Source organism: Leptosomus discolor, chromosome 2 (genome assembly GCF_034619465.1).
Source record: "Leptosomus discolor isolate bLepDis1 chromosome 2, bLepDis1.hap2, whole genome shotgun sequence".
Lineage (NCBI taxonomy): Eukaryota > Metazoa > Chordata > Aves > Leptosomiformes > Leptosomidae > Leptosomus > Leptosomus discolor.
In genome coordinates, this window is record NC_141392.1 from 45387526 (window position 1) to 45415252 (window position 27727).

General features: G+C 38.1%; 1 protein-coding gene across 1 annotated transcript in view; it reads right to left on the reverse strand.

Annotated features, from left to right (window-relative positions):
- DISC1 (DISC1 scaffold protein) overlaps positions 1 to 27727 on the reverse strand; it is a 182008-nt gene that overhangs the window by 91880 nt on the left and 62401 nt on the right. The window contains exons 7-9 of the mRNA XM_086460403.1: positions 25645 to 25699; positions 21039 to 21141; positions 8710 to 8898 (exon numbers count right to left, since the gene is read on the reverse strand). Of these exons, the coding sequence (XP_086316529.1) occupies positions 8710 to 8898; positions 21039 to 21141; positions 25645 to 25699 (347 nt within the window). The remainder of the gene's footprint in view (positions 1 to 8709; positions 8899 to 21038; positions 21142 to 25644; positions 25700 to 27727) is intronic.

Here is a 27727-nt window from a genome sequence, read left to right on the forward strand (position 1 = left end):
TTTTGGGTGGAAATGTATTAATGTGCCAAGGTTTTGAATGAAAATATATACATCTGAAAAAATACCTGTAACTAAAAAGTTAAACAGTATCTTCATTCTCTCGTTCTGCTGCAGCATAATCCTGTTCTAAGACACAGATTTTCACATCAGATGACCTAAACCAACATTTTCTTGCTTACAGCTAAAAAAAAAAAAATCAAATCAAATCCAAAACACTAACTGAATGTAAAATGCTGTACTATTTTTATCTTCAATCTGCAGAAAGCCTAAATCTTTGGAAGGGTAACTGCCTGATTGGTTTCACTGAAGTGCTACTTGAAAACAAACTGACACTATTCCTTAAATATCCTATCTATCTCTACACTTATCCTCAAAAGAAAGTGAGGCAAAGCATCCTAAAGAGTCCTTTACACATTTCCTGGACCTGCAAGTATCATGCCATGTTAACAGGAACAATGTCCAAAGACTCAAGAAAAGAAAGCAAAACCCTGCTGTATGACTGAGAATAAAAACCAAAATGAATGTACCTATTAATAAAGAAACCTGCAAATGCTAGGCCAACTATTTACTGACATTTCCAATAAAAATTCAGGTTTTTAATAGGCCAAATACTGTTTTCATACTTCCAACCTGTTAATGTTTTAGGATCAGGATGTCAAATACACGCTATAATCCCATCCAACAGGTCCTGACCAAACACATACAAGCACGACCTATATGAAATGGCAGAACGACGAGAACCACAAAACCAATTACCTTATTGTCTCAGTTACCTCACCTGTGAGACAAGAAAAGCAGTGTTTACTTTTCTTTGAAAAGTAATTCGATAAGTAATTCTGTTAAGTGTAACTACATACGTCAGCAGTTTTCTTAGACCTCTTCTGAGCACCTCACCGTCCTCAGACAGGCTCCTCCTTTCTGCCTGCCTCTGAGCAGCTCCAGACAGACACAGGTCTATCTTTCTGCCAAAACCAGAATTTTTTTAATACAACATGCAGAAACAGCAGCTGTACACCATCAGGAAAAAGAGAGTTTCAACAATTAACAACAGAAAGTTCAATAGCATGACAGTAGTATCTCCTTAAACTCCAGAAGATGTTTGTTGGTCATCACCAGTGCTAGTGTCAAGAAAAAGTAGTTAGAATCGTGTACGGGAATGTGTTCCATCTGTCTGATGAGCAGAAGACACTTGTTTTCTTTTTTAATCCTAGCTTTCTGGCATCTTAGCATCTCATTCCTTCTGAAACTAGCTGTAGTCATTAAAAAAAAAACAACTGTGAAAGTTCAATCTAGGCCCCGTATCTCAGAAGATGCAGCTGCAGAATTAGAATCTAATGAAGAATGATTAAAATTGGTTGTATACACTTCTAAATTTATTCAAAATTCACTCATCTGTGTTGCTTCATATTTATCCTGTTGCAACACAATCAGCTGAAGCAGCTGAACTAAAAAGCGGAGTAATGCAGAAATGTAGAGCAGAGATGGCAAACCAGGAATAACTGGATATTACACACACCCCAGAAGTTTAGTGCACTGCGTATATAGCTGGCAGTAGCATTTCAGATGTAAAGGAAGAAGTTGCCTAGCATACAATCAGAACTTTCTGCTTGCTTGCTTGCTTGTATGTACACCAGCACAGTAAAGTGTGCGTGTTGCATTACAGGGTTAAGGTTGCCCATCTCTCTCTCAGTGCAGCAGAAGGCTGATCAGTAACACTTCGCACTGTTGGATTGCACTTTCATGATTCTAACAGAGCCACTCTATATTTCTGTGGCACTACAACGTAGGAAACCTGCTTATCCTAGCTAAAGATGAGATCATAATTTTCCTGAAAAGAGGCAACATAAGACTTCAGACCAAGCTTTATTTCTTGCATCTGGTACATCATCATCTCTATGACTGCAAAACAGCACCAGGTCATTTCAGGAGTTGTTATTCTGTGTGTAATTAGGTCATACTGCTGTCTACAAAGAAAAAGTATTACGCAGGTATAAAAACCATTTCAATACAGTTAATACCATCAGATCTCAGAAGAAAGAGATAGAAGAAATGCTCACCTTTGAGCATCAACAGAGAAATGGCCTGATCAAAAGATGCCCACAGATACCAGTGGGCTTTGAACCAAGCTGCTGTGTCAGTTCAAGCTGCCTGAACACGTTTCCTATTTCCTGCATTACAGATATTTGCATCTAATTATACAGAAGAGGGAGATTAAATTTAATATCTCCATTGCATTTATATAAACTAAACATCTATTCTCCAAGTGAAAATAATAAAGTATTTTACATATTTAAATGAACAATACCAGACAAGATGACCTTTATAATCACGATTATAAGAAACACAATTACAAGTGACTCAAGACATATGGCAAACTTAATTATGCTGTAACAGACTGGTTTCAAATCTTTTCAATCCTGATAAAAATTGATGTCTAAAATAAAAATTATTACAAATTTTAGTTATAGGAAATGCTTAGAACTTATTCTTTAGATGTTACTAAATTCTACAGATAATATTTATCAAAAAAGGCAATTCCGTAACACAAAAAACCCTCAGCTACTTACAATTAAATATTATTTAACAGAGATGATGTTACTAAAGAATGAGTTTACTTATTTCATATAGATTTTGTGGAAGCATGACACAGAATTAAAGCCATTAATCCAAACTTGATCCTCAAAGCTTGATAACAATTTGAAATGCAGTGACTACCATTACAGAATTATAAGACCAAAAGATGTATGTGGGTATACTTAACCTGAAAGATCCCAGGTGCTTTAAAAATGAGCCAAGAAAATGAGAATCACAAATGCTCACAATCAATGAAATGCAGACAAGCATGCAATATGCATAACAGTACGAGTCCAAGCAAATGCAGAAATACCAATTTTTCAAACGAAACAGCAGAGAGAATACTGATGAGCAGAGTGCAATTACTCATGCTGTATTTGGCCACGACAACACAAAAGGAGCTCTGCAAGCTTTGGCTTCTTGGTTTTTTTGTTGTGGTTGGTTTTTTCCTTTTCTTTTATTACATTGACCTGGCTTTTACATGCTGCCTGACAGAAGGCTACTGAGCACTACTTTGGAGCATCGGTTGAATGTCAGCTCAGAATAAAGGATGCTACCAGCTGCAGTGTCAGTCCTGTTCCTGCATCACCACCGAGGGTTTTATGCTTTCTGTGAAAGCTAAGCAGAGTGAATGCTGGCTATATCCGACAAGATCACTGTTTAAATAGAGATGGCCATAGACATAAGCAATAAGCTGTTCCATTTCACTACTCACTTGAATGACAACAAGCATTTCACATGGGTATGACATGCAGAACATAATGACCTTGCACAAATTATAAGTGGACACACAATGAGACTCAGAACAGCTTCTTCCTCATGGAAGCCCATCTGTTACACACTATGTGGTTCTCGTTTAATGATTTATTTAAACAGAAGCAATCAAAAGGTTCAGCTTTTCAGTTTAGAATCAGATAATCACTCAGACACAGGATGAACTGTGGAAACAATATGGAAAGTCTATTTGGTGAAGAAAAACCATCACTGAGGAAAAAAAAAAAAAATCACCACCCGAAAAGTCAGTAAAGCAAAACACTGAATCATTTTTGTCATGTCATAGGCAGAAATTGAGTTGGTATTTTTTTAAATAATTAAAAGTGGTATAAAGTTTTTAATAATCTTTAGACATTTTCAAAAAGCATTAGAAAAATCAGTTACGAAGAGAAACACAGAAGCTTTTGTTTAACAGCTATTATTAAAAGCAAATATTTAAACAAAAAAAACACACACACACAAAAAAGAAAGGTTTCCCAGTGGGGAAGCACATTGCATGTGCTTCTATTATCAGACTTCCAGTGCTGAATCTGTCAGAATAGAAATGTGTCTTTGAAAGAGAATAAAAATGCTTTGCAGTAAATGCTCATTAACACTTTAGTAAATCACACCCTATACAATCGTATATGAAGTACAGAACCTGCTTTTCATAAACATTCCAGTATGCAAAACCAGTATTACTTTAAGCAGCACCACTAGTGATTTCTGCTGTCCACATGATATTAAGCTTTAGACTAATTAATTGCATTCCTCCATAAGGGCAAAATATGCAGCTTTTTGAACAATGACTGTAAAAAGACCAGAAGAATTTTTGTTATTCTTCAAAATACATTCTGAACATATTTTATTCTTAAGTAGCTAAGCCAAAACATACTTTTTTTTTTAAAAAAAAAAAAAAGGCAAATTAAAAAAATGGACTTGGATAGGTATCTTTTCTGTTAGAGGACAAAAAGCTATAAGATACTCTGTGCAGGCGTGCAGAGCATGTGCATCAAACAAGAGAAAGAAAAACTGAGTGTGAAAGCAAATTCTAGCTTCCTAAGAAACACCTCTGCTACATCTAATTAATTATTTAATAAATATATCTGTTCAATTGTACAAAGCTTCACCCTACAAGCAGGCTGGTAAGAGCTTTAGGACTTACACAAGCCATTTCTAAGACAATAAAACTCAATGATGTCAGTGAGAGTTGAGCAGAAGAGACTGAAGTCTCAGCCTCCAAATAATAGTTTTAAAAAAAAAAGGGTTAAAAAGCTATTTTGATGTGCATGATAGCCTTTATTTTATATTTCCTCTAGAAATTAATTCAGTACAGAAATTCTACTTAGGACAACTTGGCAAGCACAATCTAGCAATTAGATCACGAAATGCAGTCCCCCCAGTTTTGTGCATACATACATTATTTACCAGGAGATGCTTTCCCAAAAGTGTAATAGGGGCAGAAAATGGCTGAGTACAGCCAGAAAAGGAATTCAGCAAATGAGGCACGAAAACCTGCCTGTCAGTACTGGTAATGAGGAAACAGAGACAAGAGGGTAGGTTTCATTTCCAGCCCTGGGTTACAAATGCCAATCAACCCAGGATGGGATTTATAAGCAAAGTCCAGCAGTTCAGCAGACAGGCGAGTAACTAAGATTCACTTGTTTGAAACATGGGTTTGGTCGGTTTGGGCTCCAAAGCAATTCTCTTCCTTACCATAACAGAACCTTCCGACTTTATAAGGCAGATCTGCTCAGCAGTAAAGCACAAGATCTTCAGCGATTTTCCCAGAACCGTTATGTGTTCAGCTATAGAAACACCTGCAGTCTGGAAGAATGTAAACCTCACACACAGTATCACTTGATTTCAAATCTGTTTATTGCAAGTGATAATTCAACCATGACTGATACTAGAATAACCAGGAAACTCTGCTTCCATCGCCATTTCAGATAAAATTATATGACCTCCATGTCCCCATCTTTCCTATCTATAAAATGGCAGTAACAATTGATCACTTTTACAGAAGTATTCTGATGCCCTCAGAAGAAAGTTACTGTCTAAAGGGCAAATCAGTACTATTCATCCTAAAATTTTAGTCAATAGCATTACTTGTCAATGTTTCTATTATCCAATGGGAAAAACATATTTTTGAGCATCTCTAAAAATATGAAAGGATTTTTGTCAAATCTCCTTTACAGGGAGCACTGACAGCTCTCAGCACAGTAAGCCAAGCCTGATTTTTGCACTACATCTGCAATATCTTTTATACTTGGGCAGCTGGCACAAAGTGAGAAAATTCATTAACATGCTAATGATGTGTCCTATTTAAAATTCCAGCTCTGATTATTGTGTGATTAAGTCTCTTCCCTTGACGTCTGCTTCCTTATATCTGCATTACTGTGAGAAATCAACAATAGGTGATCAATTTATACACAAGAGAAAGACAAACATACACACATATTTTAGCATTTCAATTTCTTTGTTTAATATTTTCCAGAGAAAGTGGTATTATCTTCAGCTAACAAAAAAAAAAAAAAAAGTTTTCAGGAAGTTCACAGGCACAAAAGGTAACAGTTCAAGCGCCAGATGACATAAAAGAGCCATGTATAGGAATACCTGCACAGAAGGTTTAAAGCTGCTATATTAAAAAAAGAGAGAATGCTCCTGATTCAGAGAAAGAAGATTATCATCCCCTGGAAAGAACACGAAAGCAAGAATGAGGGGAGACAACAGCTCCATTCAATCCAACTACCTTTTCTGGAGAAAAATGAAGCATCTCCTTTCTACACTGAAAGACATAAACCCACTAATTTATCTAAACTAGCATAAACCTTCAAAAGACAAGAAGACTAAGGGACCTCTTTCTCTATGTTACTTTCTGTAACCTGCGTTTAGTTTGCACACGGACACCTATCTCATGAAGAGTTGAGCCAAAGTGTAGCACAACTGTGCCTCAAGGAGGAATCCCAGGTACATCCCTACTGCATGTCGGGACACGGATCAGCCCGCCCAGCCCAGATCATTTTTGCTGTTTAAGTTAGCGTGGCTAATTTGGCCTGAGGGCTCCTTAATGAACTCTGGGCAGACAGATAGTAAAAAAAAAAATTTAAAAAAAAAAAAAAAGCTGGAGGACAGTAACATCCTCAGTTAGCAGCGTTAGATGGAGAAAGGATTCCTCTCCCTGGCTCGTATCTATAGGGGGAGAAGTCAAACTAACCAGAAATGGGCTGCACCAAGCAAGGGAACCAACCACTCACATTAATTTAACCCACAGCACAGAGTCCATGCTACACTACTAGCTCAAGAAGCAGAAGCATTTTAGAAGCCCTCTTCCTGCCAGACTACACTCTCTCAAAATCACAGTGTCACCAACAGCAACGGGTTAACGCATTCCCCATCACCAGCCTCATCCCTCTGCTGCATCCCTTATGCCAGTGCCAGCACTCCCACCACATGCTGGTGGGTCTCCCGGGTGCACTAACATCCTGCTTGCATCAGATTTCTGGTCAGCACTGAGCTGGGATGGGGCAGGAGCAGGAGGAAAAGGCAAAACCACTCATCTCAGCAGCAACATGGATTTTACTGGTTTAAATGAACCACAAAGCCTGAGACTGTGCAGTAAGTCAGCTCGACTACCCCGATGCAAATCGCACCTTTCACAGTGCAGACAAAGCCAACGCAATTATCTCTAGTTATGTTGAACAACAGCAAAACCAAATTGTAACAAAATTGTATTCCAATTGTTCACGCTTTATTCCCCAAACATGAAAGTACTGTACAAAACAACAACTGGTTCGTAAAAGTGGATGCCATCTTTAAGATACAATCTGTTTAAAAGCCTTTCAGAAAGCTTTTATTCAATTAAATGTGTTGGTATCAAACTCATACTAGTGTTCTCAAACCTCAGTGAGTTTCCATTTGTTAAAGGAGAAAACGGTTTAGATTACATGCAAGGGGGCAGGGAAGTGGAAAAGGGGAGATCTCAGATTTCAATTTCTGTATCTCTGACTAGTATGTGTCTGATAAGAGTTTTATTTTACACAAGGATAAATTTCTCCTTACACCTACAGAATCACAATAAATTAAAAGAACAATCCACATGGTAAACACCCAGTGTTTTGCAATTTATTGTCATAAATTGTAGAATAGGAAAGGTCAGACCAAAAAGACACCTCATTACAGCTACATAAATGCAAAAGGGAAAAAAAGAATCTATGAACTGTAGCCAATTCTCTTGCTTCAGCAAATCTTGCACAGGTTTTGTTTAAAACCCCGCTGAAGAAAAATACAAATGAGAAGTACATGCGTATTGTAGTAAGTTTAATTGTCCTAGAAACAAAGGAGCAACAAAATGGACAGATAAGGAGGTCAGAATCCCCTTCAACTCACTTGCAAATCCAAGCAATGAGGAAGGATTCCCTGATGTGGCTTTGAATCACACTGCTTACATAGCAATGCACTATGGGGAGTAATTTTTTAAATTTTTAACCATCTAGATTCCAAGAAAGTTATTATCTAGTAGGGTGAGTGTATATATTCCTCCATGCATCTTCAAAATATTTTCTTAGACATATTCCATTGGCTACAAAACTGTTTATAGAGGTAACTATAGTAACTGTACATGCATAGTCAATTGAATGTTATTCTGCCTTTTCATTTAATCAAGCAGCATGGCTATCTCTTAACTTCAGGGGAGGGTAGAACAGACAAGAGGATAAGCCAAGTCTATGAATGACTTTGCTATTTTGTTGTCAGTAGGTTTCCCAGTAATTGCATAGAACATCCCCAGTTCCACCATGACACTACAATCCAAGCACCCTGCTTATAGTTGTATGTGGGCTGGGTTTGGCAAGCTGTTTAACTCCCCCCTCCCAGCATAAATTTACAAAGAGAACTCTTGCCTTCAGAGCCAGGCATTCCTTGCACCTCATACGTTCAGACTCATCACAAAATACGGGTTTTATATATGTATATATATACATGTATATATATACACACACAAAGAAAATTTAGTTATATATACTAAATACGGTTCTATTGTCACAGCCAACTGCTTTCTACTGCTTCCACGTAAAAAGACTACATATGTTTTGCTGTATGTAAATAAATGCACAGTATCATCATCACTATTACAAAAATGGGCTTAGAAAAGAAAGTTTTTGAGAACTGGGCTACGATATACCTCCAAAAGCTGTAAATTGCTGGGATGTCACTTCTCCCCCCTCAACCTCCCCCACCTCCAGTGGAAACAGCTGAGAGCATATTTAGCATATTGCTTACCTAGGTCCTGGATAAACTTTCCTCAGAAAAATCATCAAACCCAGTAGAATTCTGGGTGCTCGTGACAGAGCAAAAGCTGTTAACAGCCTGTGAACTACTTACCAAAGGCAGCCTCTCCTTGTTCAAGCTCTTGTTTCAGTCTGCTGTAATCACCTTTAATTCTCTCTAATTTTCGGACATTTTTGGCACTCAGAACCAACAGTTCATTGAGAAGTCCTTCCAGCCCCTCCTTCTCATATGTTAATGATCTTATTTCTTCTGTCAGATCCTTCGCAGTACCAAAATTACTTCCTGCATGTTTGGGGGGGGGGCAGGGGGAAGAGGGAAGAAAGAAAATGAAGCAGACACTTACAACATCAGCAGGTTACACAGCAAACAAGGGAAATTAAGCAACTATACTTCCAAACAGCAACTGAAAGACCAACTTTGGAAAAAATAAAATGCTTCACAAGCATCCATTTCATTAACATACTGCAAAAAGAATCATAATTGTAGCACATTTAACCTCATACACACAGAAACAGTCTTTTTTTAATGGATATAATTTACATTTTTTGAGAAAACCTTTTCCTAAGGGCCACACTTCAGAAAATGTCATACTGTATTTCGTTAATCATCACGGTGTGATCTGTCAGAGCATTTTCTTATTTTGGAGGATACTTCAACTTACAATACTTCTGAAATAGGTGCTATCAGTCTGCTAGACCCTGAAGTACTTCCTCCTTGAACAAACCAGCACTATGCTGTGGTTCATAACAAGCACCAGAAGGTTGTTTATAAATGACACACTGCATTTCTCAAATGGCATGCACCCCATGCAAAGACCATCAAGAGATGTTCTTCCAAGAGAACATATTTAAAAGTCAAAACTCTCCACTTCTGCCTCTCCCTGAAGCATGAAACCTCAAAGACAGAATACCTCAGTATCAGTTTTTAAAAATGGCTCTTTTGGACAGGGATCCAGAGTCAAAAGTTCAATTTCCAACCGGTTTACAGTGTAGCCTAGTAACATTTGCCCACTTAACCTTTCTGAAAACCATTTTTATAAGAACCTGGAGAGGAATGTTTCCTTAGTTCACAGGGAAGTCTTAAGTATAAATGCATGATGACAGATGCTCAGCTACTAAGTAATTTTAAAGTCGCAGCAGAGTAACTATTGCAAAGCTACATTTATACAGCTGTATCCATGTCTTCTCAATGATTCAGCTACTTGGGGGGGGGGGGGGGTGTAGAAGAATCCACAAAACCCCCACTGCAATCTAAAGAATACCCGACAAAAATCGTTTCCATGTACATTTGCCCAATACAAGACAAAAGATCTCTAGCATTAGATCTAAAGTCTAGCATCATCCTAACTTAAGAAAAATTTGGTGGTATGATCTAGCAAGTAAAGGCACTTAGAAAATTTAGCCTTGAAGCAAATATTAACGTAAAGCACATCCAGTCACACGTGTAAGATGTCTCATCAGCTTCTGAAGTATGTGCAATGACTTTAGACTCCAGAAGTAACTCTCTATAATACCACCAGTATTACTCGGATATATAGGTGTCCTTCGGCCTTTTTTTTTTTTCCCCAGGAATATAATAAACTGTTGCTTATAAACTTTCTCATTTATCTGTTATGTATTTTAGAAAATTAAGACATAATCCAAACCATCATATCCACATCAGAGTATCCTAAATTGTGGCATTACATCCTTTTTACCTGGTGTCTTAAAAGCATTAGTCACAATTTCTTAAACAGGAATGGTCTGGCTGCTGTTCAGTTCTTTCAGGCCAGGGAAGCAAGAACAGGACACAAGTGTTTACAGTGGTCAGAAGATGGCAAACCACTGCCAGCCACTGAGAGTGGATCCAATCCTCCAGAGTAGAAGAGTGAATGGAAGCACTTACAGCAAATAATTACAACCACCCTCCTGGAAGAAAGATGCTGCTGCAAACTCAAGTGGTTTTACGAGGACAGGTGTGCCAAAAGGAGACTGCACTTGCCAAATTTTTTGAAAAATCAGGTTTAAAGACTGAACATTGCAAAGTGTGGTAGCCTTGTTTGTGGTTTGTTTTGGGTTGCTTTTTTAAATTTAGTCTTAAGGCTATGGTAGTTTCAGTAAACACCTTTTCGTTGGTTAAAGCTGTCCTTTTTTGTTTCTTTTTAAGAGTTCAAAACTTCCTTATTTCTAATTCTCAGTTAAAACCCTGTTTGCCAATTCTGTCTTACAAAGAATTATACAATTAAATAACTATAAATACGCTTAACAAATAGTAGGATCTTATGGCTTACCAGTGCATTTATTGGGAAACAACAGCACAAATTTTATTATCTTAATCTGTCACAGGTTTCCAAATGGGCAAAACACAGCAACAAGATAAGCAGGACAAAACCACTGGGAAAATTGTGGATATTCAGATGCTTCTAAGGCAACAAGACTTACAATTAAATAGTGCACCTTTATTCACCTGAACTCATATCAAGCATCAAAGCACAAGAGCCTTAATAAAACATGAAGGCAAGAGATTCTTCATTAGAATCTGGAGCCTGCTTTTACATTTCAGAAGACAGCAAGGAAAAAGGTATGATATTACGTATGAAAGTTTTATACATACTGAATGGATCTTAATTCCCAGAGGGGAAGTTTATATCAAAGCTGAGGCTATGAGAAAATGGCATCAGATACATGCCCAAAAGCCACAACAAAACTGCCTGATGCAACTCCCCATGACAGCAGAAATGTCTGGAAGTCTGCAGTGAAAATCCTGAAGAGAGTATACAAACTCAAGCATCACAACTGCCATCAGTGAGCTCCTGACCTCAATCACAGCAACCAAAATAACTGCTTTCTAAATGCCATAAGAAGGTTGATTTTAAATATGTAATCCTAGCTGTCAGCATTAAAAAACATGCCCTCCTGGGGTTTATTGTTTGTTAAGAGACAAAGTCACATTGGATGCTGTAGAAACACTGTGAAGACGTGTCAAAATATTTTATTCTGCTAATACCCTGAAAATGTAGAAATTCCTCTTTTTGGTGATAAAATAATTATTTTGCCTAAGTGAACACAATAACTGTTACTTTGTCAACCACTCAGAGCTATGTTTTATATAGCCGTACTGCTGGAAGAGTTCTAGTTGGGTGACATTAGATAAATAAAGTTAGTCCTCATGAGGTTCAAGAAGACCAACTGCAAGGTCACGCACCCGGGCCGGGGTAATCCTCATAAACAATACAAGCTGGGGATGATGTGACAGAGAGCAGCCCTGCTGAGAAGAACTTGGGGGTGCTGGTGGATAAAAAGCTGGATACGAACCAACAATGCGCACTTGCAGCCCAGAAGGCCAACCGCATCCTGGACTGTATCAAGAGAAGTACGGCCAGCAGATTGAGAGGTGATTCTCCCCCTCTACACCACTCTGGTGAGACCCCACTTGCAGTGCTGCATCCAGATCTGAAGCCCTCAGTACAAGAAGGGCATGGACCTGTTGGAGCGGGTCCAGGAAGGCCACAAAAATGATCAGGGGGCTGGAGCACCTCCCCTCTGAAGACAGGCTGAGAGAGTTGGGGTTGTTCAGTCTGGAGAAGAGAAGGCTCCGGAGAGACCTTACAGCGGCCTTCCAGTGCTTAAAGGGGGCCTGCAGGAAAGGTGGGGAGGGACTCTTTATAAGGGCACATAGTGACAGGACGAGGGGCGATGGTTTTAAACTAGAAATGGGTAGATTTAGATTGGATATTAGGAAGAAGTTCTTTACCATAAGGGTGGTGAAGCACTGGAACAGTTTGCCCAGAGAAGTGATGGAGGCCCCATCCCTGAAGACATTCAAGATCAGGCATGATGGGGCTCTGGGCAACCTGATCTGGCTAAAGATGTTCCTGCTCGCTGCAGGGGGTTGGGACTAGATGACCTTTGGGGGTCCCTTCCAGCCCAGTGCATTCTATGATTCTTCCCAGGAAACTCAAAAGTCACCGAAGCTAATAGGACTGCTCACTCAGAAAAGGAATAATAGTCTAAGCTATTATATGTCCAAAAGCTGAGCTTCTGGTCTAAATCAAGACATGGGAAAGGGATTCTCTGAAGGGGACTGAAGGTTGAAATGCCACTTTTCCCATCCTTCCTCCTGTCTCACAGTGATGCTTGCTAGTGATGGGCAATTTTAGCCACTGCATACATGTTCATATGAACACACTGGACACAAACTGGCACACCAAATGGGGAAACCCACAAGTTTAGAAAACTGTTTATAAATGTCCAGGCTACAAAGTCTGTTGCTCTATCAGAATCTTAAATCTAGTCCATTTCAAATTTAAATAAATACATGGAATCAACATTGCTTGGATAAAGCAGGGAGGAGGGGAAGGGGAAGAATAACCATGTGAAGTAAAATTGGGATTACAACAAAATCTGAAACCATTCACATGAACTTGGCCAAACTGACTATACTTCGACAGGTACAACACTGAAAAGTTATACTTTCACATTCCAGCTAATGCAAACTAGCCAGTGCTCTGAACAGGTCGCATAACATGCTTGCAGTACACTGTCATAAGGAGCTGAGTAGGTACACTTCACTTTGAGGGGCTGAACATTGCCATTATCTCAAGAGACAGCAACAAAAACCCAGTTTAAACTTCCTCCTTAATCTTGCTCTCTGGGGCTCTCTCCTCACACGCATTCTTCATAACCCACTCTTTACAGATAGTGACATCAGGTAAGCTCCAGCGGCTTGATGTGAATGCCAAAAATACCAGCCAAATCAAGCTAAAAAACCCACATCAGAAAAATTAAAAAAAAAAAAAATATCCCCAGGCAAAAAGTGGCTATATAACTGCTTTTACTCACTGTGAACATAAGGAATATATTTACATTATTTTCTTCTCTTCCCAAAATTTTACTTGTATGGCTACAGATAAATAGTACTCTGCATATCAACTATTTTCTCTATATAGTTACATGCCACAAACTCATGTCCATTGTAACAGCTCACTATCAGAATTCACTATATGGTGCAGATTGTTGCCCATTTAGTAGCCTCAAACTAACATATAATTATTTTGATACCATTTGCCAGCAACAAATTTTATTTCAAATCTGCCCCATTTTGTAAAAACCATCAAATGTGTTATTATTTAAGCTTTGTTAAGTACTGCCCCTTCAAAATACAAAAGACAAAGTTAACGACACACAACTTTTTAACCCCCATTTTTTCCCATATTTATGCCAGATATTACACACAGTCATAGTTTCCATTATTCATACTTGAAGCAGAAAGGTGCGTCCCATCCCTACTGAAACTACGTGCACTGTAGTACAGGCAAAGGAGTGATTTTTGCATAACAGTAAAGCATACATTCTGGACATTGCCTTGAATGTAGGAAAGAATAGATTGGTCACTATTTACCATTATACCTTTAAGAAGATATAAGAAAGTGAAAATTTATATTTTAGCTCAGGGCATTTGCCCCCATGGTATTTATCAATGGCACTGGAATTCGAGGCTGAAAATCCTCCAGTTGGTGATTAATGAGAATACAAACTGATTCCCACACCAGAAAAGAAACTGAAGAAAATAGATATCATTCAGAGGCTCGCAATGGAAAGAGAAAAAGCTAAAAACATGACAGAAATGTAAGATTTTGGAAGCACTGCCAGTGCATTTGCACCTCTGAGAAAACAAATAGCAAATGAGGGACAGTCTACCACCTCCTGAAACATTTTACAGAATTCCAGCATATTTGAATCACAATTATTGTTTTTAAGCAATAACACATGCCAACATTTTTATGAAGCATAATGCAACTAAGTGATTGATGTGATCCTGAAAGGTAAAGTAAAAAAATCCATCTAGAAGCAGGTGAGAGACCCCACAGACATATATTTGGAGGAGGAATTCTCTGCCACAGAAAGCCTCTTGTACCTGGACTGACTCAGTCACCACGGAGCAATCCAGTAATTGAAAAAAAAAAACCAAAAACAAACCCACAACACAAAAACACAAAGAAATGGGTCAAAAAACCCCAAAACAATAAAATTTTAAATCAGCAATAGCAACTCAAAGGCTCAAGTGAAAATTCTTAATGAGAAAAGGCAGAAAAACCCTGAAGAAAAAGGCAAAAGTTTGGAAGATGGCAATGCTGAGACACAGCCTGTTCCAAGGAGCAACTGCTACTGGAGACTGCTGGGCCACCAGATGCTCTCAAGTGCCTGCACTGGGGGTGACAAGTACAGGCCAGGAGCACTTTAGTCCCAGCCATTTATTATGTGCACTAGCCAGTAAATGGTTGTTGCAAGTCACGTATAATTCGTTTTCAACATGGTAAAGGATGCCCAACTGAAAGTGACTTCAAGGCTCAAGGGTCACCCAATAGCACCGACATGTGTGCACACAGGCTTCCCTACATAATCACTTCTCCCTCCCTCATAGCTTTCATTCACCTTATGCCTTTCAATCTTCGGTTCTTTTATGTCTCCCTTCTTTTGCCTTTGCCTCCACTCACTACCACTACCAGTGGAGAGGAAGGGGCATGCTGAGAGTAGGAAAACAGCCCAGACCTGCTCTCCATGATCTTAAGGGCTGCATGAAATCACCACCATCCTTTTTTTCCAACCAAGCCAGGAAAGAAAGCCAGAAAAGGATCAGGGAGCAAAATACTCAAGCCACCTAGGTTTAGGCACCAAAAGTGCATGCACTGAAGTTCAGAGGTTTGTCATCTTGGCTCCCTGAACAGTCAGTGGAAAGAGAGACATCAACACCACCTTCCAGACTGCACAGAGGTTTTCTCGTGTACCCTTCAGACCACAGTACAAACTTTCCATGGGGCAAGAGTGCCTTCCCTTCACAGCTCTCCCCATCTAACGTTTCTCCTTTGAGCACAAAACCCCAGAAAAGGAACTGCCAAAGAGATTACTCAACCCTCTCTCCCCCTCCAGGGATGGCAGCTTAAGTAACAGGGGAGAAAAAGAGTAAGTTGTTACATGACTGACTGACTTTTGCAAAAGAAGCAATGATTTTCTGCTGTCTGGTCACATATAATGCTGGAACTTCACCTACAACAAATTATCCTTGAAGTTCACTGAAAGCCAGTAACATCCAGCAGTCTCATTTGGAAATGAGATAAAAAGACAAGTAGCATAGCTGTCTACAGTCTGTGTGACTGTTTGAGAGCTTGTTTTGGGGGCTCACTGGCATTATTTTGTAAATGAGTTAACAGGCTCACCAAAAAGTACATCACTTGCAGCGATACATGGTAGTAAATTTTACTTCATGGAGCATAAAGAGACCACTGCGGGAAGACATGCCAATACACAGCATTGTATGCTGGAGCCAGACGTTACAATACAGGTATAAAAAAGAGTTAATCTCAGTATGCCTCTGAGCCATCAACCCAGACCACTGCTAGACGCAAGAATGTGGAGAACCAGTTATGTCATCTGACAAGACACAGACCTCTATCGGACTCCCATTTATCAAAAAACTAAGCCTTCATAAGAAGGCACAAAGAGACATTGGTATTTTTGCCTCTAAGACTAGCTGAGTTCTCCCAACTGTTACAAACAACAGTTCTCACAAACAAAAAAGATTAAAAAAAAAAAACAAAAACAAAAACAAAAAAAAACCACAACAACAAAAAACCAGGAGCACCATCACCTTCCAATGAAAGACAAATCAAGAGCTGTATGGCTGTATGTAGCATGTCTGGGGAAAATCTCAACATCATGTCAAGAATGCCCATACATATTTCTTCATGAAATGGCAGAATACAGCACAAGCATGAAAAGAGGAAATCCACATCAGCAAAACACACAAACGTATGGCTGACAATGTCCTTCAGCCCGCACTGGCATCTTTCAGCCTGACTGTTCATTCCCAACAGGATGACATACTCATTCCCAACAGGAATGCTCAGCACCAAAGCTGGAAAGCTGGGGCTTTTTTGTTACAGTTGCTTTCTGAACTTGCCCTAAATGAGCAAAGAGCAGTCAAAGAGGCAACAGTTCTAGCATTAAGTCTTGTGAGAATACAGTAACTAGTCATGCTATTTATAAACTACACTTCTACGTTGACATAAGGAAAACAGCCTTTTTGTTGTACTGCTGGAAGTCATCCCAAAACAGTATTTCCAACTAACTCCCAGTTGCAGGTATTCAATGAAACAGAGACAGTGCTAATTATAGGATGATGACACACTATCTTTTACTAGTATAGACAGTTTTAAGATCAGAATTAATTTTTTTTAACTACTTACAAGTCACCTCATTCTAACTTCTGTGTTTGGCTCTAATTTGTATTTGCAAAGACATCAGGAAAATTAGTGACATGCATCTCTGATAACTACATAATTAATTCAGTATTTCATTCACATCTGCTCAGTTAGCCACTTTCTGGCTATCTAGTCCCATGCTATCACACATTCTCAAGAGGAAAAAAAAAATCATATAAAATCTGTGAAGACATTGTAAAATATATCAAACAACAACTTCTATTCAAATATAGGAAACAGACGAAACAATGACTAAAAATTCATTTTAGTTTACATCTCTCTCCTATTCCCAAATTATTTTCTTACTAAGGACAAAATGAGAAACACACCATTTCTCACTTGTGATTTGCTTTCCTGCAAAGCAGCCCAAAATAGGAAAAGAAATTTTAATAATATTTATACAGTTACATTCACACTTGCTTACATATAGTCCTAATTGAATTTTCTTACTGTTTTAGGATTATTTCATCTGCCATTTACTCCCTTCAAAAATTTCAGGCTAAATAGACACACAATGCTAACAGAAAGAAGAGAGTATCATGTACTGCCATGTTCTTCCCATAACTGATGACAAAATTTTTATAAGCATGTTAAGAGCTACTGTAAGAAGCAACTGTTGTAATCACATGCGGGTTTCTAAGCACCGACACTGAGGTGTTTTGCTTTAATAAAAAACCCCTACTAGATGCTAAACCAGAAGATTTCATTTATAAGTATTTACAAATGTGTATGTCAACAGTAACATCTCATGCAATCAGGAGTACTTGTTAGCTATAATTAGCTAAAGCTACTGACTTAAAAACCATGAACAATATAAGATTCTACTAATTATGTTTGGAGAAAAATTCTGGACTAGCATCTCAGGAGTATTAACTGCAAGTTATTTATCACAACAGGCAAATGACAATCAGAAGCAAGAGAGCTGTTGGCATAAAGGATCTGAATTGTAACTGTTAATAGAAATACCTCTTGAACATTTAAGTATCATAGAATCATAGAATACCAGGTTGGAAGGGACCTCAAGGATTGTCTGGTCCAACCTCGCTTGGGAAAAGCACGGTCTAGAAAAGTATGGGCTCTTTTTTTTTTTTTCATATGAAATCTCACTGGGATTTAATTACTGTATTTATTCTACGGCCTTCAATAATCCAAAGATTCACAAACCTTCTTTCTCTCCTCCAAATTTAATTTTACACTACTTCTAACGTCAAAATAATAGGAAGGAGAGACATTTACATATGTAGCATTGTTTCATGTCTTTACAGTATCATTTATTATACAGTCTTAAAATCCAAGGTGTTGTACTGACAAGACTAATAGAATTTTTATGCTTACACTGCATTTATTATGGTATTTTCCTCTCAAAACAAGATCAGCTATATTCTTACATTTTCTGATGCAAATACACCAATACCGTAAATCAACGTATTTGGAACAGAAAGTACAGTTCACATGGAAGATGAATGTTGTCTAAAGCTATCAAGGTAGCTATTAAAGGCTAAGGCATATATCATGCTTTCCAAGTCACCACATCATTAAGTCATCATACATAAGCTCTGAAAACTAATGTATCACTTAACTATATTCTTAAGCTCATCTAACTTAACTTTTGGATACATGAATCCAGATGTGCACAACTGCATTCAGTTACCTTTTTGTTTGATACTGTTCCAAAATCACTTAACTCTGCTTCCTCAAGGAAAATGCTACATTAAACATAAATGATGCAACATCTGCTTAGAGAAAAACGGTTCTCAGTATCCATTAATACTGTTGTTTGAAGAAATTTTTTGAATGAATGATCTAACTGCTACAGTAAAAAAAGCAGAAATAACAGACACTTATCCCTGCCTGATGCTTCCAGACTAAATGAAAACCTCTAACTATGACCAAACTTCATTATTACTGCATATTTATATATACACTGTAATTCTATCTGAATTTCATGCTATTCCAAGGCTATCCTTAATTAATTGCTTATTACACAACTGAAGATTCTTCCACCTTCTAATGATTTAATATATTCAGGCTGTTCATTAACATTCTGTTAGCTGCCTCAGAGTTCAGGGGATACATACATACAGTACCTCGCTTAAATCTTAACCAGTGTGTAAAAGGTTAAGACCTACTTCTTAACTATGCCTTATTTAAGAGGTGTCATTCATTTATGCCTAGCACAGGAATACACAGAAACTGAATAATTCAGCCTTCTCTACATTATCCACTGCTCACTGTTTTTGCTTTGTTAAGTAAAAAAAAAAAAAAAAAAAAAAAAAAAAAAGGCTATTTTTATCTCTTCCTTCCTCTTTCCTCTTCTGCATTTACTAAATCTTGTCTTCCTGACTTGCTTCTCTGCTAGCATCAACTCATTCTGCATCCTGGCTTTTCTGATTTTATCACTTCATGCTGCAAGACTAAAATATTTCCTTTTTTTTTTTTCTTTTACACTTTCAGGTCTTCAGAGAGCTATTTTTTTTTTATTCCTATCTTTTCCCTGTATCCTCTACATTTAACATAAACAAGTGCCATCACATCGGCTAAATGTATCCAATGTCTTACAATGAGGTAAAGAAATTACAGTATCCACTGTCACAAAATTACCTTTTGTCCTTGATTTTCAACCACTTCCCTCCAGAATTTTGCTTTAGTAAGAACTTAGGATTGTACCATTCACAGTCATTAAAGTTCCCTGAAGTAAGAGTTTTTCAGAGTAAGAATAGAAAGAGTGCTTCTTATCAGCACTAAGAAATAACACTGATACTTCTTAAAAAAACATAGAAAGGCAATCATAGTCACAAGTACTGTGAAAACAGTTTACAGAAACATCAGCACTAAATTGTCTTTTGAATTCATTCGTGAAACAACCCATTTTAAGAGCTAGCAAGTATAAAATATTGTTATGAAAGTTTTGGAAATCATCCTCAAGTTGTCATTTACTCTCTCAAAGTGTCAGACTGAGGTACATCTTCTCTGGTCACTTGCACGTCCAGTTTACAGGCTCTTTTGTTCTCAAGAAAGTCAAAAAATGGCTGGGGAAAACTTTGCCCCCATTCCTGAAAGCAAGAAAATTACCTACATTCAAACAGCCCACAGGCTTCAAGAAGGTCAGCTTACCTCTCACAGATGGACACAAAGAAATAGAGAGGGTTTCCATTTTGTAAAGGTGCTATGAGAAGCAAGGAATGTGAGTGTGCACAGCACCGATACAAGATCTGGTCCTCAATTTCCTTTAGGTAGCTTGACGTTACTCACTTCTGGCAAACAGACCACATGACACTGCACAAGCTTTCATTTTAAAATAATTTGTGTGTGCCAGTAGTACATTTCTTGTACTAATTGAGAAGGTAAATCACCAAAAGATAGCTACAACATGTTGCCTTGACACGTATTAAAAACCCTCTAGTCTTTCTTTACTTGTAACACTGGAAAATTCCTTGTACCCAAGTCTACATTCCCTCCTATTCAGCTTCCCCTCTGAGGCAGGTGTCTAGCAAAGAGACATCTACTTACACATCCACAAACAATTTGCTGAATTAGAAAACCCACTTCTTCAAACTTAAGAGACAGAACGGTGCTTTGCTGTTTTTCCTTAGTAAACAGTGTAGTAATCCCAAAGTAAGTGGCATGTAAATCTGTCATGTATCAGACTCTATAATCACATTTCAATGTTTTACTTGTTGTAGATAACAATCACAAGTACTCCGAGGACCGAATTTGTCTTTTGCTGCCAACATTAGTTGTTTAATGATCTGAACAGGAGAAGCTGCCAATTATTGTATTCCATTTTAAAATGTCATTTAAAGCCACACTTGTAATTATTATACCTTCGTTGTGAATTTATGCTCTTAGCTACAGAGCTCTAGGTATTTAACTCATAAGGTCCAGGAACAGCTATTGATAATTATTTATCAACTTCACCTATGGAAAAATATCATGTTCTTTCTATGTTTCCTGCCTACCACACAGCATCTGCTTCGCCAGTAGTTTCCCAGCCATGGAGAGGGGCACGAAGTACCTTGCACAAGACATGACACAGCCTGGTTCTGCCGGACTTGCCATGAATTCAAGGGATCTAGAAAAGTGCACATCAATGACTTTTCCTAAGAAGTCTCAGCTATGAAAAGGTCAACTGCTCTAACACACCACTCATCAATATTAGTACTTCTCATCACTTAAAACTTACCTGAAACAGCCAGCATTTTCGCTTCAAGTAGAGCTGGTAGCTGAGTCTCAATATCACTCACTTTCCTCCTCAAAGTACTGCAGAGTTTCTGACTCGTACAAACCTAGATTGAGGCAGACAGCCATGATATGTAATTCATTCATGTAAGAGTATAAGGCTTCAAATGTTCTTGGTTTACAGACACGACATAACATCCTACAGCAAAGTGAAGAAGCTTAATAAAAAGTGATGTCTTTACATAAATAACCAACATGAATAAAAATTTCCAGGCTTTGACATACATTCTATTATAAAAATAGGGAATGGTATTAGCATTAGCTACCTGCATGAGAGGGGGCATGTTTCACTACTAGATACTAAGGCTACACATCGGAGAAAGTCCATCTTATAAATTCTTATGTACAATTTCAGCATTAACAGTGATGCCTGGAGTGGAGCAAAAACAAGCCAACATTTGGAGTTTATGATGTCATAACACAGAATGTACAGAGATTTTTATACAATATACACCATGCTGCACATCTTAACTCAAAAAAAGGCAAAGCAGCCATCATTAATTCTCTACACAGGCAATAAATAAGGCTATACCCACTCAATACTGTACTTTGTTTCACAATCAGCAGACACAGCTGACTAGGGTTCAGTTTTCTGACTTTTCCTCTCTCTGTTTTACCTTTTTAAGTAGAAGTTCTTTCAGCAATGAATCAGGACTGGTATTAAAAACATGGAGAAAGACAGGAGAAACAAAAAGGAAGTTCAACTGTTTCTGTATTTTACATTTAAGTGTACATTACCACCTCAAAAGGACCATATACAGCATATGCAATTCATACAACTCCCACATATTCAAAAATGTTGGTTCTTACTCCATATTGCATCATTTGTAAAGGAAAGCAAAATGATCAAGCAGAAAAACCCCTCATCAAGCTAAGGCAAATCTCTAGTTCTGAAGGCAGACATCAAACACTTGCTTAAAATTATAGCTGACATTTGAGAAAACATTGCATTCACTGGGACCGAGGGTAAAGCAAGAGTCAAGAGAGACACAGGCTAGTTGTGAAGAGATGAGATGTGAAATGAAATCTCCAGAGGAAAGTTTCCCTGCCCTCCTTGACTTATTTTCCCCGCCTCTCAAAAACAAGTGCATGTACCATGCTTATTAAGAGAAGCACAGCTATCACTTCACTTTTTAAGAGCAAAAGCTTTACAGTTCTAATGGCTCATCTGTTTGTAGAATTAAAGTATAATAATTCAGACATGACACTAACTGTAAATCCTTTTAAATGGGCAATAACCTCTTGCTTTAGCTGAGAGCATGTTAACCATAAATGGGTCATATTTTTTTCTTGAATCAACAGAACTATCCTCCAAGCAGTAACTGTTGTGATCTAAAGACTTCAGAGTCTTCCTATTAATTTAAAACCACATATATCTCATCATTTCTGCACCTATTATAATTTTTCAATTCCCAGATATTTCACTTTGTTTCAGCAGCCCCTTCTAAGTGACTTGCCTACTAATTCACTTAAAATGTTTTTAAAAACTCAAACCTGTCAGAGGTGAATAAACATGCCCAGAGAACCCAAAGGCCATTTCTGTCTCACATCTCCAAATAAATCTTAAAGTTTTTAATGACTTCTTTCTAAGCAGCGTTCTCTCTTTAGGGGTACTGAATGGCTCAGTGAATTGCAATTAGATGGGGAATCTTTCAGCTCCAGGAAAACTGCACGAATATATCCCATGCTGGTAGTAACTTAAAATCATTACCAGTAGACAGCTGTTTAGCAATTACGCAAAATAAGCTGGGAGGTTTCCAGTGAACACTGTCCACTTTGTAAGCACTACTGTCAGAGTGAAGCTCACTGGCACTCTTTATTAACGGACCAAATGCAGGGACCAGGGACTAAAAGGCAGTTCCTCTAGCTTGCAGAGATGATTCTTCTGCAACAACAGATAAGTACCAAGCTTCTGCTACTATCTATGTCACGTGTATTCTGTAGATAAATGAACAACATTAATCTTCATTGCTATCATACAGCATAGTTTGACAAAACTAAATGAGTGACTGGGAGAGGCAAAATAATGTAGCACCTTCTAAACTAACAGCACTGCTTCTGCCTTACATCAGTGCTACTCTAGAAGCTCCAATTCTTTTCATTTTTTCTAATTCTTTTATCTTAATAACAGCTACCATTATTCATTACAGTAGTATATTCAGCCACAGAGGAAAGGTTATTCCCTAGCTAACAAAGACAATGAACATTCGCAAAGCCAGCGTCCTCCTTTGCTCCCAGGGAATGCACCATCCTCCCCTAACCAGTCGGATCGCAAGCGTCTGTGCCTGTGGCCCCAGCAACGCCCTTTCCCTGTTGCCAGTGACCAGCTCTGCTGCAGTCCACGGACCAATGAGCTCCAAGTCTAAAAAACACTCCCTTTCATTTTCAGGGAAGTTCTTTACAGCCAAATATTACTGTATCTATATAAAAATCCTCTTCAGTGGTTTGTGGGGGTTTTTAAGCAGACGTTCAAATAACAGGCTTTTGTTTAGGAATGTACCTTACAAATCTGTGTTCAGACACATAAACACTACTCAAAAAAGCAGTCTATCTGAAACCAATAGGATGCTAGTTATTAAAGATATGTGGAATCAAGATGAAAGGCAGCAAAATATCAAAAGCAGATTTGCCCATTGTCATCCTCTTCCATCTTTCCAGCATATGATGTTAACGGAAAGCACAGAAACAGGGACAAGGACACTGACTAAAGCACTGAAATTTACTCCTCCTCCAACAATGTCCACAAAAAATAAGTTTTGAGTAACCTTCACATTTCTTTACAACAGCACCTTGGAAAAGATAAAGAAATCCTCTTCATGCTGCCTGAAGAAAAAGCACAGCCCACCTGGATCTCCCATACAGCACAATCTTGCCTTTAGCAAAAGCAGATATTAATTTCTGAAGGAAGGTGGTGGATAAGGGAGATTGTTCCTTTCATTAACGGTCTAATCTCAGCTTTTGCATTCTCAGCTGAAAAGAATACAGATGAGACAGGAAAGGCCATATAAATACTAGCAGCACATGGAGGGGAAAAGATCACCTTTGACAAAGTAGTGTTTTCCTCATACAATGAAAAGGTTTAAAAGACCAGCTTCAGTCAGTTTGAGAAGAAAATAATAGTATGAGTTGATCTGAATAAATAAAATAAATTATTTGGAGAAGTCTGATTACGTGCTTCCTATTTATCTTCTCAAATAAAAGCCATCACATAGGAATGGAATGAAATTAAATATTTTATCTATTAAATACTTAAAGAAACAAACAGGCTGTGGAATTCTACCTCGCAGACTTTTCAACTGTTACTCAATGTTTCAGCTCTTATTGTAAAAGTCTGTAGATGCTATGGTTGTAAAACTTCAAGAGGCACACGTTTTCAGGGGAGAAGGCAAAATCTGCAACTTATGTTTTAGCTTGCAGATAGGTTGAAACAAGACAATCTGAGGTACGAAACATCTCATTCATTTTAATAGATGAGCTATAGGTCAGTTACAATCTTTTCCTAGATACCTTATTCATAGTAATTTAAAAAATACAGGGGGGAGCATCATGTTGTAACGGTCTATGCTAATTTTTCCCAAAATGCATGCAATAAGCAAGCAATAGAGGAGAAAAAGCTCAAAATAAAGTAGGAGAGAATGAGGGAGGGGTATTGAGATGTAGTCTTTAAATGGTCTTTTTAACAGTGCAAGCTAAAAGTGTTGGTCAAGATCACTAGGAAAAATAGATTATAAAGGATAAAGTTTTCACTAATATCGATGAGTGCTATTAGGAAAAGAACATGAAAAAAAATTATTTCAGAGCATAAATTCATTTCTAATCAAAACCCAGAAATATTTTCCACTCCCTGATTCATGTAGACCTATACGAATTAGCTACAACAAACGGACCTTTTTTCCTAAAGCACTCCTGGAGCAAAGATGCTCACCAAGCTATTCTGAAATTAAACAAAAACTTTAGTATTCTCTTTTTTGGAAGGAGGCCATGAGAAATAAGAAAATTAAAGGAATAGTATTAACATCTCTGGTTAGAAACAAAATGTATGCTGTTAAATATGCCACATCACTCCTCTTTGTATTTTTTAAGGGGGGTGAGAATTAGATTGCTAGTTTATTATTAGTGAAAGTGTAGGGAAAAGAGATGCTTCACTTATGCTCTTCCTTCACACCAATGAAACCAGTCAGCTAGGAAAGTAAGATGCTCTGTATTAAGAATGAAAAAATTCACGTGTGACTAGAGTTCACTTTCATTTCAAGAAGCTGAGGAGTCTGTTCCTAAATGGAGACCAGTAAGACGACTGATAACTAGTAAACATGAGCCGAGAAACAATAGATTCCTCCATCTGCTTCCTTAAGCATAATCTCTGTGGCCTGTACAAACAGAAAAGTTGGGCGTTTTTTTTGAAGTCTATGTTTAAAAATATTTACATGCAAAATCTGTTTAGAAGAAACACCAAAAAATCAACTTTCTAAAACACAGACAATCTATTAAGATGCAAGCTATTATCTGCTTCTCTAAATACTCTGAAGAACTAAAAACTGACGTGTACTTACTTTGGCAGTAGTTTCTTTAATGGATGCGGTGAACGACTGTTCTTTTTCCTGAAGGCTAGAAGGGATTAAAATAAAATAGAGTTGACCTTCTCTGCTCATCACGGTCTGCTACCCAAGACACATTTTCATATGGAACCACATAGGCTTTAAGATGACTCATACTAACACAAAAGAGCCAATACCAAGTTAAAATCTGTGTATTTTGGTTTCAGTGTTGCTAGTGACTAACCAACATTTTTTCCACCCAATTTCTACCCACTGAATCCTGTTTGTTTGCAAAACTGTTTGGACGTTAGCTTTACAGTTCTTAATTAACGAGCTTACATGCATTTTACTTACCACCTGAAACATAATTATGATTATTTGTGAAACCACAATATCTTAGAAGTTACCAGCAGTGTCCAGGACCAGTACTTTGCTAGGCTACCATCCAAATACCTAACACAAAGGCATTTCTGACACAAAGAGTTTGCAGTTAACTATCCTCTTATAACCCAATTTCCCACTCTGCCAGGAAAAGTTCAGCTGCAGTCACTTGTTCTCATGGTAATTTTATATGAAATATCACTACTCAGTTTGTTTAGTTTGATAAAACCCTCCAAAATATTGGTACCAAATTGATTCAACAGTGGGCTGAAATTGAGGCATCATCAATGCTGATATGAACAAACTCGATTTTCTTCCACATATAAAACCAGGCAGGTTTACTACCTGGATATTACCAAACCTAATGTAAACCGGTGCCTTCGGTGCTTGTAAATAAATTCGCAAGTTACATTTTTAACATAAAGTTCAAAAATCCAAGTCAAATCAAACATTATGAGTTAGTATAGAGATTATTTTTGCAACATTAATACTTCCCTCCCTCCTACTTCACAGGCATACACTTTTATACAGTATTCAATTACTTTATCACAAGCTATTTTCCTTTCCATAAGAAAAGAAAATAGCTTCAATTCAGTGTACACAACAGTCAGCACTCCCCACCAGCAGCATTTCAATTCTTCCTTTTAGCTGCGTTGTAAAAATTGTACTTCTTTCACAACCTACCACTGATGTTCTTTCCAAATAAAGAACTATTAATTTATTTCTGAGCTTTTCTTTAGTGTTCAGCACTGAAGTATCCAATCATCTCAGAAACATCAACGGATTTATTTCAATGATACTCTTGCAAGATAAGGCAGCACTGTATTCATTTTACAGGTGGAAGAGACTCAAGTCACTGTTATTCAGAAAGCACGTTAAGACTGAGTGCCCATTACGACCTGCACACAGTCCCTGTTGCCTACCTCTGTGCATTTCAGTTTTCTTTTGAGAACTTGCTCCTTCATATTTTCCAAGTGCAGCACTTAGTCCCGTTTCAAGAGTCAGCATTTATGTAAGTCTGAACCCCACAGCACACAAAGTTGGACCTGCACTCAGTGACTGACCACCTACAGAAAGGCTGGCTGGACCATCTTGCCCAGCTGCACACAGGAGTGAGACAGCCTCAGAGGCAGAATTCAGCTGTCCCATGCATCATTTAATTGCATTAATGAGACAGCTATTTGCATTGCTTTCTCTAATGCCCTGCTTCATGGAGCGCGTACCTTTTCAATCTACGGCCCAGCAAGGCCAGTCACCTCATCACCAACACAGCACGCGGGGGTCCCTCCAGCTCCAGATAAGGCAGTCCCCTCAGAAATAGCTCATGACAGCGTAAGCCAATGCCTGGGTAAGGCAACAAAAAAATACAGCTGGCTAGCTACATAAAAGTGGTTTAACAACATTTCCCACATAGCAGTGTCCAATTTCTCCCTTTTCTACAGCAGTACACAGGCAAAACACAAAATATTACATGTGCAATGATGCCATTATTGGCTTCCTGCCTGCCTCTGGGCATGCCAGAGGGAATGAACTATTTAGCCATTTCTTTTCTCAGGCTTTGGAGCTCCCAGTGACTTTCAGCATCTCCCAGAATCAGCATCTGAGTTGGTCAGGTTATGTAAAAAAGAGCTGGGCTTTGTGTACAGATGTCAATGGGGAGCAGCAAGGCTGCGGTGTGTAATTGAATGAATAATGGGTGACCGACCCAGTTGTTCTG